Genomic DNA, 17,884 nt, shown 5'->3' with positions numbered 1-17,884 from the left:
AGGTTGTTAGGGTGTAGCACATAAAACGGGCATAAAACCTCAAGAGGAAGATAATGAGCGCACTTCTTCACTCTGGAGTAGTTTTGGTCGATGTGCCTACTCAATGGCAAGGTGACCCTGGATATTATCTTGGCTTGCTATGGTTTTGACTTTTGTAGAGCAAACTGAAAATTAAAGGAAAATTCTGATTGGTTGTTATTAGACAAAATGCTTTTGTATGTGGAGAGTGATTATACGGGAAGTCTACTTTTATCTCTAAATTGAGGAGCAGTGTGTACTTAGCCTGGCTGTGAGTATTAGTAAATACATCAATGACTGGCACCCCATGAAAAACGTCTTCAAGCTGAAGGTCAGAGGCCTGCTGTTTTAGCTGTCTAAATCCAGGGCCTTTAAATGGAACTTCATCCGATCTCCGTGATACAATACATAACATATTCATGCTGGGAGCTCTGTATACAAAATATTTCCTGGTAGATTATTAACAATACCCAGAAAAGCAGGCAAGGCATGAATTCATTTCTTCATCAATGCTCCATATTAAGCAGATAGGAGGTTGTAGATCTGCCATGATACAAGGGAATGGGTGAAAGTTTAATCAGCCAGCAGCAAGCCAAAACTAAAATGTCATTTGTGGGTGGAATAACCCTATCCTGTACAGAGTTGACATTCAAGAGAAATGTTATTAATATTTTGCTAATCTTCTAGTTTAATATTAAAGAGGACCTGTCATTTTGGAGATATCAGCAATCAGAATATGCAAATATGTTTATTGCTTACAGGCATATTGATTCGGTACTAGAAGGAAACAAGGAATGTAGGCCTTTGTTCACCAAAGAGAACCTATTACTTCATGCATTGATGGCAGCCAATATTTAGGTTAAACTAGTATGAAACCTGCCATATAATAGGATCCAGTGATGCACTACCGCTTTGTAATACAGCATGTCAGGCCTAAAAGGACTGTGCCTCTAAAATAATGGTGCCCCTAGGAAGAAGGCATGGAATGGTCACCTGTCCGTTTGCCAACACTGCAAATCACTGGAGTACTATATTTAAAAAAAAAATGGTGGCTGAATATCCTGCAGAATCTGAGACTTTAAGAGTTCAGTTTCCTGGTCCCCCTGCTGTGCTCAGTGGTTCGATCCACAACCCCATATGTCACTACTGTGTCTTGCAGCAACATAGGGGTTTGGAGGGAGGAACCACAGAGTGCGGTAGGGGACCAGGAAATCAAAACCCCCGGAAGGATAAGATTGTACAGGGTCTTTAACTCACAACAACACTGGCAGCAGGACAAATATGTATTTAACTCCTCCTCTTTTTTTTAATGACAGTCGCTTTAATTAATAAATTCTAAACTCCAGCGAAATCTTTATTTTTTTATTTTTTTCCATTTTGGATAGAGGGAGGAAGGTTTAACATTTTTGTCAGGTGTTTATCTCTGTCTGTCTGTGACGCCATAAAGGAAATATTCACTTTACTTGTGACACCCATACAAGAAATGGAAAAGAAGACACTGATAAATACATACTCAGATTTTAACCCTTGCCATGCTACTAAGAATTAGACTGGCCATACACTGTGTGAATTTTGCTTAATGGGTGGTCCTGTCAACCTCTCCCCCCGACATCCTTTTATTGAAAATTCAATGGAGCCTTGCAGAAATACGTCAACCGACCAGTGGCTGCATGCAATCAGATGCTGCCGCTGTGTGGGTATTCTGAAAGCTGTCAGAATAGAATAGCCCAGCAGGGGGATTCGTCTATTTGCACTGTTGCATAGATGGCAGATTTTTGTTTTCCTTTAGCTTGCAGGTAGTGTATGGCCAGCCTTAGTTTTTGTTTATGGCTTGTGTCCCCTTGGGAAAGATTTCCCATCACTTCCTGTCTTTACATAACCGATTCCTATTAAATTCACAGTGTTACTTCTCAAGATTAAATACATAGTTCCCTATTCAGATGGAGTGTGCCTGTAAAAGATAAAAGATTATTATGGTTTTGTATCATGTACAACCCATTTAAAAACTGTCCCACACAGATCTTAAGCCGTTACCCCTAGCAATAATCTGTTATAACCATTTTCCCTTTGCAGTTTAGAATAAAATCTGAAGCCTGGTTAGTTGCTACCAACAACAGCTTTCTTCTCTGCTCCAGCATTTCTAGGCGAGATTATTAGTATAAAAGGATAACTCTCAGCCAAGGAGACAAGAATTGGGCCGTCACCTGCCGCAGCCAGTGATTTATGAGCCGCTGTCACAATAACTAGATTATTACACCATCCTGACACCGAACTTTGACCAGCACTTCCTTATGTGAAGACAGGACTGGCCTTGGCAGGTGACAGGCGCTTTAACCGTTTAACGCTAAGGCCGACATGGCTGAACGTCTTACCTTCCTTCACAGGGATGGTGGGCTTCTTTTGGCGCAGTCCGAGCAAGATGAAGAAGAGCACCAGAGGGATGAAGATCTCAAACGCGAGCACCCACTGTAACACAAGATGAAGAACATCACGTCATGGATAACAGGGGAAGACTATGGAAAAAAGTAATGGTGAAGGTTCTGAACAATTTACTACCATGCTGGCCAATAAATGAAAGAGCATTTAACCTATAGGGTGATGGCAGACTCTGGGCTCCTGATTTACAAGGTTCCTTGGCCTCTCCATGTCACAGTTAAAGTGGTTCTAATGGCTGAAGGTTTTTTACCCTAATTTATTCTCTGGATTAAGGTAAAAAACCTTGGAGTGCAGCTCCACCTTATACTTATCTGAGCCTGATGTCGATCCAGCGCTGTGCAGGAGAGCAGCATCTCCTTCAGCTCTCTCCCTCTTCATAGGCTCAGAGCCACTGGCTCCCCCTGCTGTCAATCACAGCCAGTAAGGAGCCAGTAAGGAGTCAGCAGGGCCGAGCCATGCTCTGTTTGTCAATGGACAGATGCCACGCGGTTCGGGAGCAAGCATGCATGAGTGTCCCCATAGCAAACAGCTTCCTATGGTGAGCACTTGGGAGGAAGGCAGAGCCAGGTGTGCCAGCCGGGGACCCGAGAAGAGGAGGATCAGGGTTGCTCTGTGCAAAACCACTGACCAGAGCAGGTAAGTATAACATGTTTGTTATTTAATAAAAAAAATATGGGTTTACAATCACTTTCTCCAGGTCTGCATTTTGTTTGCACAGTTACATTAGTCCAGCTTTGCCCAATGAATGTATACAAATTCCACTTGGCTCTGAAGAAGAGGGTTCGCCCTCGAAATGCGTAAGCCAATTTGGATCCTAGACAGTGTCTCTTTGGCGTTGGAACACTCTGTGTCAAACTTACCACTGAGCTTACCACGGGCTAGTTGCTTGATGTGCTGTGAACCTAAATGGTTTGTGTGTACATATATTTTTTTATGGACTTGTAATGAAGTATCCGTGGGATACTGCACTAGGCCAGTGCACCCTTTGTTGTTTGTCTTTCTTGCTATACAAATTCCATACCTGGCTGATCCCTGTGGAAGTGCAGAATCCGTGCAGCTGCCCTGCTGCATAGTAACCAGAGTTGGTTGCCTGCTTGGTAAATGGCACCATGTGGGGCGATCGACCCCCTGTGGTTACTATGCAGCAGGGCAGCCACTTGGCATAGGTACTGGAAGACAGTGAGGTTCACTGTAGTAGGAGCAACTCACCACAGGCGGGCACTCACTTGGCACTGCCACCATTCATAGAACATATGTATTTTTTTTTCAATGGATGCAAGGGGTTCCCTAAGTGGACGAGGTGGAAAGTTGGGGTGACATCACGTTCTCCACCTCATCCAATTAGATAATGCCTTGTTTTATTGAAAGAAAAGATGTTCTATAGATGGTGGTGATGCCAAGCAAGCGGCCCATCTATGAAGAAGCACACTGTGGTCTGTGCAGAGGGGAAGCTGCTCGCATAGATTCCCCAGGGCCACTGATAAGGCAGTACATCCAGCCCTCTTGTACTGGGCCTGGGCCTCATCAGTTTAAAAGGGGGCCCGGGCACCTGCTGAGCAGGCGGGCTGGCTGTATGGTCTTATTGCAGACACCAATCCTCTTCTGCATCCCCCTGCATCACTAGCTTCTTCTCCTCTTTCTCCATCCAGCTGCACTGCAGGTATATTGGTTATAGCACATGCGCCCCTTCCTTCTTCTGTCTGGGCCCCCTGTGTGTCCCTTTCCCCCGTAACACTGCTGGCTTCCCTCCTCTCCTCTCCCGCCAGAATGATGTTTCAGGATAAAGAGCGGGAGGAAGGGGCCAGTAAATATGTTGTATACTGGCCCCTTCATTTCCTGAATGAACACAGTGCGCAATAGGTACCAATCCAGTGTCCGTTCATCACTAAAGCATAGTAAATTGTGTTTACTATGCTTCAGTTTGTGAAAGAGCAGGAAGCTTCAGAGCGCTTCCTATTCATTCATCTGTGCAGCTAAGGTAACAGAGAAAAGGACTAAAATCTACAGCCCTATGAGGTAGGCTGTATGGGGCCCCATGATTTCAGCAGCAGCCTTGAGAATCCCAACAGGTCCCAGAAGATCACTGTATTAGTGTCGACTACTACAGTGATTATCACTTTTCCCAGTGGCCCATCAGGTATGACATGTACAGTACATGCTTAAATTGTGCCAACCTGGACCAAAATAAGTATGCAATATAAATAATTCCTGGAGTCCAGCCTTAAAGTAGAACTGAACTGAAAGAAATATTCACCTCCAAATTGCAGTGAGGCGAGGGTTTGCCAGCCACAGTCATCTTCTCCCGGAGTCAACTCCGGGTGCCAGGTTTTTAGCCTCTTGATTGGCCGATGACTGAATTACGTCATCCCGCACATGCACATGGGAGTCTGTCATTCCTGCACAGATGGAGCGTGCTGGGAATCAGTGTGCATTCAATAGAAGACTGTGAGCAGGCAGGTAAGTATTTATTACTGCAGAAGAGGCATTGCCTTTTATTAGTTACCTTTAGTTCTGCTTTAGGATAAGTATTACATTATTATGTGCTCACAATACTCTCCTGTTAATGACACCTACTTATAACAAAGGCACATCTTTAGTCAACATAATTAAATATCCTCGTTACAAAGATCGCTGCAGGGCTTAATGAACATAAAACAAACACACAGTAAATGTTTCTCAATTCATGATCATAATAAGCTTATATATTAAACATTTTACAATGTAACCATCCTGTGTAACTTCCTGTACATAATATTTGCACCCTTCTCGCAGTCCTACAAACAGCTGGGGAAAATCTTGCAGCTTCATATGGCATTATCTAATCTTATAATACAAGGGGGGGTTACAGAAAACACGATTAGCACTGTGTTATTGAATTGCATTTACCATGATCCATCAAGCCACTGCTTGAGAGACCACTTTAGCATGCCTTATATCATCTATGAACCTTCAGCGATCTGCCACTTTAATATAGTTCATTTGGACCAAGCTGCTCCAGACAAAACTTCACCTTCACTAACAGATGTGCCATTGTATAAACTGTACATACAGTATACAGCAATGTGTTCTGGCAGCTGTACGAAGACTTCCCATCCCACTCACAAAATAAAATCAAGGCAGGTTGAGCCCTGTTCAGCCATTCACAGGAAGCTGAATGAGTACAAGGCTCCCTATGACTGGCTGAGGTGGAGAGGTAGGCAGATGACATCACAATCTCCACCTCAGCCAATCAAAGGAAGCCTTGAACTCATTCGGAAGAAAGAAAAAGCTTCCTGATCCTGCATTGTACTGGATGACGTCAGGAAGCTGTGACCAGGCAGTCAAGAGGAAAGGCTTCAAAAGGGGCCAGTCTTAAAAATGAGGAATTAGGTAAACATGTCACCTTATTCTTAACTCCTTAGACCAGGAGCCTCCAAACTATTCTGTACAAGGGCTACATTTTATTTTTTACAAATTTCCACGGGCCGGAAAGAAAAAAAAAAAAAGTTTTTATAAATGAACAAATCAAATTTAAAAGAATAGGTTTTACATGGAGTTTTTTTTTTTTAATCCGTTTGATAAATTGTAGAACAACATTAAAAAAGCTTCAGAAAACAAAAGCAAATAAATTCCAAATAACCTTAAGTCCATAAGGGTTTGCTCCCTTCAGAGTTCCCATCAAAGTCATTCTCACCTCAGAACCCCCCCTTACATCAGAGTCCCTATCAAAGTCCACCTTACATCAGAGTCCCTATCAAAGTCCACCTTACATCAGAGTCCCTATCAAAGTCCCTATCAAAGTCCACCTTACATCAGAGTCCCTATCAAAGTCCACCTTACATCAGAGTCCCTATCAAAGTCCACCTTACATCAGAGTCCCTATCAAAGTCCACCTTACATCAGAGTCCCTTCTCTAAGTCCCCCTTACATCAGAGTCCCTATCAAAGTCCCCCGTACATCAGAGTCCCTATCAAAGTCCATCGTACATCAGAGTCCCTATCAAAGTCCCCCTTACATCAGAGTCCCTATCAAAGTCCCCCTTACATCAGAGTCCCTATCAAAGTCCCCCTTACATCAGAGTCCCTATCAAAGTCCCCCTTACATCAGAGTCCCTATCAAAGTCCCCCTTACATCAGATTCCCTATCAAAGTCCACCTTACATCAGAGTCCCTATCAAAGTCCATCTTACATCAGAGTCCCTATCAAAGTCCACCTTACATCAGAGTCCCTATCAAAGTCCATTGTACATCAGAGTCCCTATCAAAGTCTCCCTTACATCAGAGTCCCTATCAAAGTCCACCTTACATCAGAGTCCCTATCAAAGTCCACCTTACATCAGAGTCCCTATCAAAGTCCCCCTTACATCAGAGTCCCTATCAAAGTCCATCTTACATCAGAGGGCCAGTTAAAATCTTGTGGTGGGCCAGAGTTTGGAGACCCTAGACAAAATGAACCCCCTTGCCGTGAAAAGTAGACCTATTGCAGGGGTACCTTGCCTCCACAGAGTTCATCTTTAAATGTAACCTTCCATTAGACTGGTAACTTAAAGTGTTACTAAACCCAGCAACCTGTGTTCACTATATCTGATCTCCCACAGTACACAGCACATGGAAATGCATAGGTAAATATAAACTGATAAATACATTTTCTCATCAGCAGTATATAGCAGTCTTGTCACTTCTATCAGTGTCCGGTTAAAGCTCGTAGGAGGAGTTTTCATTCTGCTCTTCTATATGAGGCTGCATGACCCTTGACTTTGTCTGGACAGTGCTGATTGGCCCTCTGCTGATCACATGCACCCTTCCAAAAATAGAAAAAAAAAAAAAACTCTAGCAATAGACACCAAACTGAGCATGTGCAGAGTGCCCCCAAGGCTCTGTTCCATCAGGGGATGGAGTGGGGACTGTAGAAGAAGGGGAGGATCAGAGAAGACAGAAATAAACAGCCTTTTTACACAATGCAGAGGATTAACCCTTAGGTTCCACAGTGAGTATAAGAAGCATGCATTACTGCATATACAGACTGCTGTTACTGTTGTGGGTTTAGTAACACTTTAATAAAACTCAGAACAGTAATATAAATGCAAGATTTTTGAAATAATCATAATAGAAAGCATGTCACATTATGTATATGTTTATCATGTAGAAAATATACATGGATTTAGAGGATATTGATAATAAGAAGCAGACGAAGGGTGTTCCTTTAGCATTGATAGTCCATATTATAGTGAGGTTGAGGTCCCCAGCTCTGCATGGAGGAGACAGACAGTCACCCTAAGCTGGTAAACACAGCAGATGTTGGGAGACTCATTAAGACACCGTGTGCCGGATCTGTACTCTGATCAGAGCCCCTTCCACCCACAGAGCCTGTGACGCAGAGAGCGAGCTAGCGTCTGCCATCACCCCCCCTCCCCGGCGAGGATCGACAAGTAGCATTGATAAATCCTCATAGGGTATGCAGGAATCTATGACCCATTTACCAGACAGTCAATTTGTGCTCTCCTCCAACCGCAGGGAGGGGAGACAATACAGATGTGGAATATCAATGACTTCATGACATGCTCCACAATGAGGAGCCCACACCACCATACAGGGACCCAGAGAGGAGGCAGGTACAGGGCTAAGGCTGGCCTTACACTGCTAGATATTTCAATGAACGTTTGTAGGAAAGTTCTCAAAATATCTGACTTGACAAATGTCAATTGAAACGACTTCAACGTTTTGTCTGCTTTTGACAATCGATTTTGGAATGAATGGATTTGCTCGAATGAAAACCTTGTTCATTGTTAGAAATTAGTTAGAGAAAAAATTTTCATCCTGCCATCCTGCTCCTTCGAATTTTCTCTACAGTGGAAAACGAATGACAATTTGAATCCCGCTAATGGTTATAAAATTGTTAAACGTTCTTATAACGAAAAAATGTCAAATTCAATTCTCACCGTGTATGACCAGCTTTACAGTAAGCTGCACAAAAAAAAAAAAAAAAAAAAGAGAACTTAACAGGCGTAGTAGATCTTCCTGCCACCTGCACTCTAAACCTCAGCTGGAGTTTAAGCCTTCTTGCACCCATAACCCAACCTGACTTAACGTGGTTGTAACCCCAGAAATGAAATATGAACAAAGTATATCACTCTATAGTGTGCACTTGTCTCAATTAAGAGCACCAATTGTCACTTTTGTCTACTGCTTTGTTCCTCCGCTATCAGCATGGATCACTTTTGACAAGTTTTCCTGACACCAAGAGAAAAATGGTGACAAGGGAGGGACCTCCAGCTGATTGACAGCCTCAGCTCTGTTCCTGTGTGCTGTGTGAAGGGGGTGTGTCCCTTCCCTCCAATCAGCTCTCAGACCTCTCCTCATTGAGCTCTGCAGAGTGGAACTTCACCTCTCTGCCCCTTTTTTTTGTGAACTCTCAGACAAGCTTTAAAATTCTGGACTTTGAAGGGATCTAGACAATAGAAGATTGCAGATAGACAGATACAACTTATGCAGGAGGATTTGTTCAACCCCCTCCGAACTGTGCCATAGCCAAAAGACAGCTAGAGCATGGCTCTGTTGTTCCTAGAAGGCGTACGTGGATGTCCTCCCAGAACCACACCCCTCTACATTCGGTGCGCTCTGTGATTGCTGTGTCCTTGGGACACAGCCGATCACAGAGCGTGGTAAATGACCAATCACAGTGGCCCTTCACTACGTGATCAGCTGTGTCCAATCACAGCTGATCACAGTGTAAACAGAATTGCTGGTTATCGGCATTCCTCTTTTCACACACTAACACAGCGTGAGGAAAGGAGAGATGTTAACCGGCAATCCTGACTAGGGACATCTACACTGATAATCGGGGCATTGATCATCAATGTTCTGATAATCAGGGCAGCCCCATCAGTGCCAATCAGTGCTGGCAATGCTGCCCATCACCCTAATTTTACTGCTGCCACATTACAACAAACCAAGCATGTGTGAGTGGCAGATGATGGATCCAGACTTGGATTTGTGACTCAGTATAAAGAGAAGTCCATAGTGATGAGTACAAGGACTCAGGCTAGGAGGCGAACACAAAGGGCCCTCAAAGGTGTTTCGGGTCAATGCAGAACAGTATAGGAAAAAAATGAGAGCACCATAATAAAAGCTTAGGAGTCCAAAAGGATATATTTCATCATAGAAGGCCAAAGGTAACAAGCCAACATTTTTTGGGGCTCCCTTCATCAGGGCTATAAACAATATGTATGTAAAGACTGAAGGGCATCAAAGGTAGAAGATTTAAAACTAGGAATAGTTATGAATAAATGCAGATGAATACAGAATAGTTATTTGAAGGCATTATAAAATCCTTGTCTTACAAATGAAAGCGGTATTAAATCCAAAACCAAAAATGTAATACATTACAGCTTACCAATCCTTCAATGTGGTGGCTGCATTCGTTTTCTTCTTTAAGCATTTTTTCCCCCTCCGTTCTCACCTGATGGTCTGACCAGTGACACACCTCCTGTATTAGAATGCCCCTACTCTGGATGAAGGAGCACAGGGGGCACATTTGGACACACACAGTGTATTTTGAACATGGTGTGGGAAACATGCACAGAACGTGGGTATCTGTCACCACGTTCTGGTGTGATCGAGCGCGAATACAACTTTAATTCTTTTTTTTTTTAAACTTTATGTGTAAATAAGTATAAATAAAACAAAAGGAAAAAAAACAGATACCGTTTTATAATTACAACAGATATTAATTATTGATGCAGATCTCTAGATATGTAACAACATTTTCCTGATACATTTAGTAAATATTACATTGTGACAAAACACAGTGCTGAGCAGTCAGGCTCGGTTCACACAGGGGCGGCATGACTTGCAGGTCGCCTCACCTGCACACGACATCCACGGCGACTTGCAAAACGACTTCTGTATAGAAGTCTATGCAAGTCGCCTCAAGTCGCCCCAAAAGAAGTACAGGAACCTTTTTCTAAGTTGGAGCGACTTGCGTCACTCCTATTAGAACGGTTCCGTAGTACAGAACGGGAGGCGACTTGTCAAGTCGCCCCTGTGTGAACCGCCACTCACTATTATTATACAAACAATGTAGCAGTGGCTGAGAACATTGCTGGTGTCAATTGCTAAATCATAGGGGGCTGCTGAAGACTGCTGGGAAATTATAGAAGATAGCTAAAAAAAAGTTACAAAACACGGCCAGAAACTGTTGATGTGTTACAGGAGTTTGCTTTTATTCTAAGGGCCAGTTCAGACCACATGCAGTCCAGTGTGGTTTTTTTCTGCATCAAAAACACATGGAAAGTAGGTCATATGGTTTGTAATGGCATAGTTCACACCAGTGCGTTCCAGTTCCAGAAAAAAAAAAAAAAAAAAAAGTAGGACATGCTGCATTTTTCCTGCACTGGAATGCTGTAAAAAGCATCAAAAACGCACTGGAACACACTAAAATTGCACTGGAACAAACGTCCTTATTTAAAGGTTAAAAAAAACGCACTGGACTGCATCAAAAACATGCATGCAGAAAAGCATCTGAAACGCATCCGGACTGCGCTTCTATGGTGTGAACTGGCCCTAAAAGAGACTGAAATAGACCCTCTGAAAATGCAATTCGCCTGGCTATTATACGGATTTCTTCATTTGGTATTTTCTAAATTATTGACCTGGAACACGTATGTAGACCTAGCCATGTGCCTAAATCGCCCTGTAAAAATAATATATAACAGCATATCCCTGAAATCCAGATATGCAGCACAGAGTTTTCTACCAAGAGCAAAACACACTTCCCTGGGCTCTTTTCCTGTTTAAGGGTCCTTTCACACTGGGGCGGTTTGCAGGCGTTATTGCGCTAATAATAGCGCCTGCAAACCGACCCGAAAGTGCCGCTGCTTTGTATCCAGTGTGAAAGCCCCGAGGGCTTTCACACTGGAGCGGTGCGCTAGCAGGACGGGAAAAAAAGTCCTGCTAGCAGCATCTTCGGAGCGGTGTGTATACCGCTCTTTCACCGCTCCTGCCCATTAAAATCAATGGGACAGCGCTGCTATACTGTTGGCAAAGCGCCTCTGCAGAGGCGCTTTGCGGTGGTTTTAACCCTTTCTAGGCTGCTAGCAGGGGGGTAAAACCGCCCCCCGCTAGCGGCCGAATACCGACAGTAAAGCGGCGCTTTACCGCCGACAACGCCCCCGCCCCAGTGTGAAAGGGACCTAAGTCAACCCAAATCACGCTGCAAGGGTATTATATCACCACCTATCTCATGAAAGCCAGTGACCCCATTTCTGTGCCACCATATGGGTAACATGTAAGCATAGCTCCCAACTGTCCCTGATTTCAAGGGACTGTCCCTGATTTGGAACAAAGTCCCTCTGTGCCTCATTCCTCCTCATTTGCCCCTCATTTTGGTCTGATCTATATAGATGTATATAAAATGCACTTTTTATCTTTCAAAAAGTATTTCCCAGTGCTAAAACTTGTAAAACTTTGTAAATTTCAAAAGCAAATATAAAGGAATAGTAGTGGTAAATAAAAAGCACTTGTGGGTTTAACTAATCATTTTTTTTTGTACAATTCTCCTTTAAGGGGTGTGGCCTATGCCTAAATACTTTTGCGTGTCCCTCGTTCCCATCTCAAAAAGTTGGGTGGTATGCTGTAAGTATCTGGCGTATTTCAGAACTCTACACAAAACAGGTCCTATGTCTACAAGACACAATGGCCTCTGGAATCCTCCTAACCTGAATGTAACAACCAGCCACATACAGCAACATATAGTTACCCAAAATAGAGGATCAGAGCATAAGGAAAAATACACCATATTACCAAAAATATTGGGACGCCTGCCTTTACACCCACATGAACTTTAATGACATCCAAGTCTTAGTCCGTAGGGTTCAATATTGAGTTGGCCCACCCTTTGCAGCTATAACAGCAGCTTCAGCTCCTCTGGGAAAGTTGTCCACAAGGTTTAGGAGTGTGTCTATGGGAATGTATGACTATTCTTCCAAAAGCGCACTTGTGAAGTCAGGCACTGATGTTGGATGAGAAGGCCTGGCTCACAGTCTCCACTCTAACTCATCCCAAAGGTGTTCTATCAGGTTGAGGTCAGGACTCTGTGCAGGCCAGTCAAATTCCTCCACCCCAAACTCACTCATCTATGTCTTTATGGACCTTCCTTTGTGCACTGGTCCAAATCATTTGGTGGAGGGGGGATTATGATGTGGGGTTGATTTTCAGGGGTTGGGCTTGGCCCCTTAGTCCCAGTGAAGGGAACTCCTAAGGCATCAGCATACCCAGACATTTTGGACAATTTCATGCTCCCAACTTTGTGGAAACAGTTTGGGGATGGCCCCTTCCTTTTCCAACATGACTGCACAAAATAAAGCCCATAAAGACATGGGTGAGCGAGTTTGGGGTGGAGGAATTGGCCTGCACAGAGTCCTGACCTCAGCCCACTAGAACACCTTTGGGATGAATTAAAGCAGAGCCTTACCTCACAAATGTTCTTCTGGAAGAATGGTCAAACATTCCCATAGACACACTCCTAAACCTTGTGGACAACTTTCCCAGAGGAGCTGAAGCTGCTGTTATAGCTGCAAAGGGTGGGCCAACTCAATATTGAACCCTATGGACTAAGACTGGGATGCCATTAAAGTTCATGTGCGTGTAAAGGCAGGTGTCCCAATACTTTTGGTAATATAGTGTATGTGACAACATAACTCAAAGATGTGTCTATGGACACCACAGGAACCCAGCAGTCCCTGACGGCCTACAACTGGGACCTGCTGTTCTTCAGTGGCAGTAGACAGTAAATAACCGACATCGAATGACTCTAATCTGAAATCAGAAGGCCGATGTCCAGACTGGTAGAGAAGCGCGGGCCTTATTCTGAACAAGGCGCTGATTATGACAATCACTGTGATAAACATGGTGGGGCAGACACTGGCTATGTGTGTCCGGAAAGAAAAAGGGTTTTATACTCGATCCATTTCATGCCAAGTACCATTATAAGACCCACAGAAAAGAGACGAGGGTAAAATGTTACTTTTGTTTTTCAGGGGATCATCTAACTAGAAGGAGGCACACATCCTCTATTCAGAGGCTGAAAAGGAACCTCCAGATTTATTAAAAACACTCAATTTCCAATAAAGTGGTACAGAAGCCGATTTGTCATTTTGAGAACAAGTCACAATTGGAATTGTACAAGGATGTAGATAAGGCCCCCATACACATTTTGCCTCCAATCCCGACGTTTTGTATGCCCGGGAGGCACAGATACAGCGTCCAGCCCCACTACCTGCAGCCTGTCACATCCTATGAAAGGCTGAAATATCCCGCGGCTGGACCCTGTACTGAGTGTTACTCGCGATGCCATTTTCAGTCCATTTATTTGAAAGGGCTGAAAATCGCACAAAAATGAATTCATACACTACTTTTCAAAAACGCATTGCACCAAATAGCATAGTGCTGCAGTACCATATGATACAGGGCAGGCAAAAGCTGCGTTTGGGATGTCGTTAGGAAAATACTGACACCCGCAGGAGATCGCACACCCAGTGCATTTTGAATGCGGTGTGGGAAACATGCATGCAATGTGAGTTTCCTACACTTCATTCCGGTGTGCACGAGCCCTAAAGGGGAAAGACCTGAACTGTAAAATGGAAATAAGAAGAAAAAACTGCGCTATAAACCAAAATAAACAATAAATTGTTGAAAAGCTGCAATCCCAACAATAAACATCAATTGTGAAATAAATATGAGAAATAAAAAGAATTGCGCTAATACATGTGCGAGTTACCATAAAAGTCCTCAGTGAAAAAAATTTGTTCTATTAAGTGTAAAATTAGGCATAAAAGTGTGTGTGAATAACTATTAATAATTAATAATAATAGTCCAAATTAATATCCCAAAAAAAATCAATGTGATTAAAAATATAAATTCTCCCAAAAAGGTACAAAAAATCCAAATGGTGATTCAATCAGTGACAGCAAAGGAGAGTCCACCACCAGGGATAGAGGGGGTTGCTCCTTACCAGATGGCCACGACCCCCCACTACAGAGGGTCACAGCAAGCAGGCAATCTTATAACCCAGGGATTGGGAGCTTCTATCGGTCTCCACCAGGGGTCATTTCACCGTCAGCCACACCAGCGAAACCAATGGCAGGGATACACCATAAAATACAAAAGGGGCTCACATAGTGTAAAACCACCACAATTTATTAAATGTTTAAAATAACAAAGTGAACACTTACAAAGCGTAGTAAATATAAAAGCCTGAAGTCTGGTTCCTTGGCCACAGGAGCCCGGACAAACCCGTCCTGCTGGAATACAACACTGTTTGGGGGTGACGTCAGCGCGTCGTCTGGCTCCGCCCTACGCGTTTCGTGACATCATCACGTCTTCCAGGGGCACCTGTAAAATAACACTTACAGGTCTTGTCCCTCCCTTACCCTGTGACTGGACAGTGAAAGGAGAAGCAGCAAGCTAATGAGCTCATCTTTTATCCTCATCTCTCCTCCTATCAGCAAGCACCTGGTTCACACATAAGCACTGCAGCACAACTGATTGGCTCATTATGCTGCTACTCCATCTCCCAGCCTGAGCTTTGCCTGTTCAGGGCGCCCGCGATGTCGGCACCCGAAGCTGATCTATCCCTCGGCTGTAGGGTGCTGCCGCCGCCATCCTCGGTACGGGAATCAAGAAGCGAAACCTTGTGGTTTCACTTCCTGGTTTCATACTGCGCATGCGCGACTCGCGCTATCCCACTGGTCCGTGCTGTGTTCTGGGACCAGAATACAGCGGGGGGGTGGCGTAGATACCCGCGGTTGGCTCGGGTATCTATGCCCGAAAGTGGGAGCAAAATACCTGTATTAGACAGGTATCTGCTCCCCCCTGAAAGGTGCCAAATGTGACACCGGAGGGGGGGGGGGGAGGAACCAGAAGCAGAAGTTCCATTTTTGGGTGGAACTTCACTTTAATAAAGAAAGAAAATGTATGTAAAGTAAAAAGAAACATTTCCCAGTAAATTATTTGGGAGCATTCTTACCCTGGCATTTGTAGGTTACAGCTTTAAATGCTGCTGGCTCCTGCTCTCTCACTACTGCTTCCCTGAACTTCTGGTCTTCACGGGAAAGAGTTAAGGGCCCACTGACAGCGCTGGTGTGCACTAGGAAGGTAGTGATGCTGATGCGTCATAAATCATGCATCCCACACAGAGCCGCTGATAAGGCAGCACAGCCAATCCTCCTGTACTGGGCCCAGACCCCATCAGTTCAAAAGGGGGGCCCCAGGCACCTGCTAAGCAGGAGGTCTAACTGCACCGTCTTATTGCAGACACCAATCCTTATCTGCCTCCCATTGCAGTGCTGCCAGTTTCTCCTCCTCATTCTTCTCCTAGCTGCACTGCAGGGGGATTGCTTCTAGCAAATGCAACTCTTCCATCTGCTGTCCGGGCCCCCCTGCGTGCCCCTTTCCCCCGCAACGTTGATGCCTTCCCTCTTCGCCTGCCGGCAGCTGGTGCGGCACACAGGGGGATGTTTCAGGATGGAGAGTGGGGGGAAGGAGCTGGTAGATATGCAATTTACTGGCCTCTTCCATTCCTGAATGAACACAGTGAGCGAGCAGTACCAATCACTCCTGTGTCCATTCATCACTGAAGCATAGTAAACAGTTTTTACTTTGCTTCAGTTTGTAAATCAGCAGGAATCCTCAGAGCTCTTCCTATTCGTTAATCTGTACAGCTGAGGCTACAGAGAAAGGGACTGATAATTCAGTCACTGTCGGCCAGGGGAAGGGGGCCCTGTCAGGTAGGTTGTATGGGGCCCCGTGATTTTTAACAGCAGCCCTGATCCAACGGTTTACACTTCTAACTTTATTGAAATGTTACAAAAGGGACATTCCATTCATCTTTACTCACTGCTGCGGGTTATGAAGCAGTGTACCGTGTCACAACACGCTGAACCGAAAAACAGTAGTGCATGTCTTTTTTTTCAGCACACAGCACTGCATCACAATAGTGTGTACTGAACTCATAGGACTCGAGGCAAGCCGCTTTGTCTCTGCCTTGGGCAAGGCTGCCCAGTATGGCCTCCTGCATATGATGTGAACAGATCCATAGGTTCAGAAACCAGATCACATTGTCACTAACAATGCTTAACCGCTTAGTGACCGCGCACTGTACATATACTGTGGAAGGGCGGCCGCTCTGCGCCAGATCATGTACCTGGTATGCGATCTGACACTTCCAGGTCACGTGTGAGCAGCCGCCGACCTGCTCCCGCTGTGATTGGAGGGTCTTTAAGGCCCATTTCACACTGGGGCGGGGGACGCCGTTGGCGGTAAAACGGCACTATTTTTAGCACCGCTTTACCATCGTTTTAGCGGCGGTATTTGTCTCCTAGCGGGGGGCAGTTTTAGCGATGTAGCGCCTGCAAAATGCCCCAGTGTGAAAGGGGTCTAAGAGAAAGGCAGAACGGCGGTCTGCCTACGTAAGCAAGGCAGACCGCCGTTCTGCGAGAGGGGAAGGTGCTGATCTTGTGTTTCTGCTAAGCAGGAACACAAATCTGTCTTCCCCCAGTCAAAGCATCCCCCCCACACAGTTAGTAATCACTCCCTGGGAACACATTTTACCCTTTGATTGCCCCTGATGTTAACCCCTTCCTTGCCAGTGTCATTAGTACAGTAACAGTGCATATTTTTTAGCACTGATCACTGTATTAGTGTCACTGGTCCCCAAAAAGTGTCAAAACTGTCAGCTAGGTATCCGATTTGACCGCTACAATGTGGCAGTCCCGCTATAAAGCGATGATCGCCGCCATTACTAATTAAAAATTAAAAAAAAAAAAATACCATAGTTTGTAGAGACTAACTTTTGCGCAAACCAATCAATATAAACGTATTGGGATTTTTTTTTTTACCAAAAATATGTAGCAGAATACATATTGGCCTAAATTGATGAAGAAATAAGATTTTTTTACATTTTTTATTGGGAATGTTTTATAGCAGAAAGTAAAAAATATATATATTTTTTTCAAAATTGTCGGTCTCTTTTTGTGTATAGCGCAAAAAATAAAAACCGCAGAGGTGATCAAATACCACCAAAAGACAGCTCTATATTTGTGGGAAAAAAAGGACATCAATATTCTTTGGCTACAAGGTCACACGACCGCGCAATTGTCAGTTAGAGCAACGCAGTGCCATATCGCAAAAATTGGTCATGAACGGGGTAAGCCTTCCGGAGCTGCAGTGGTTAAATTGGTCAATGCCAAAGAAAAAAGCGGGGAGTATAGAATTGAACTGGTAAAACAAAATATCATGTGAGTGAGCAATCCAGTACAAAAGCCAGCTGCCCTCTACACCAAGAAGTGCTCCTTTGTCTCCCTGGGTCTTATCTGATGGAGAATGTAGTGTGGGATGGATGAGAAAGGGATCCAGAATGACCGCACACAGTTCAGTCATTGACCTATTACAGGCTG

General features: G+C 44.3%; 1 protein-coding gene across 2 annotated transcripts in view; it reads right to left on the bottom strand.

Moving 5' to 3' along the window:
* The window catches only part of ABCA2 (ATP binding cassette subfamily A member 2), a 226,346-nt gene that overhangs the window by 141,410 nt on the left and 67,052 nt on the right, over window positions 1–17,884 (bottom strand). For both annotated transcript variants that reach the window (XM_073599942.1, XM_073599941.1), the window contains one exon: window positions 2,391–2,484. In XM_073599942.1, coding sequence (XP_073456043.1) covers window positions 2,391–2,484 — 94 coding nt within the window. The remainder of the gene's footprint in view (window positions 1–2,390; window positions 2,485–17,884) is intronic.

The sequence above is a fragment of the Aquarana catesbeiana genome, linkage group LG09 (assembly GCF_042186555.1).
Source record: "Aquarana catesbeiana isolate 2022-GZ linkage group LG09, ASM4218655v1, whole genome shotgun sequence".
NCBI classification, from domain to species: Eukaryota; Metazoa; Chordata; class Amphibia; order Anura; family Ranidae; genus Aquarana; species Aquarana catesbeiana.
Note: the sequence above shows the minus strand (reverse complement) of the source record. Positions and strands in the feature narration are given on the sequence as shown.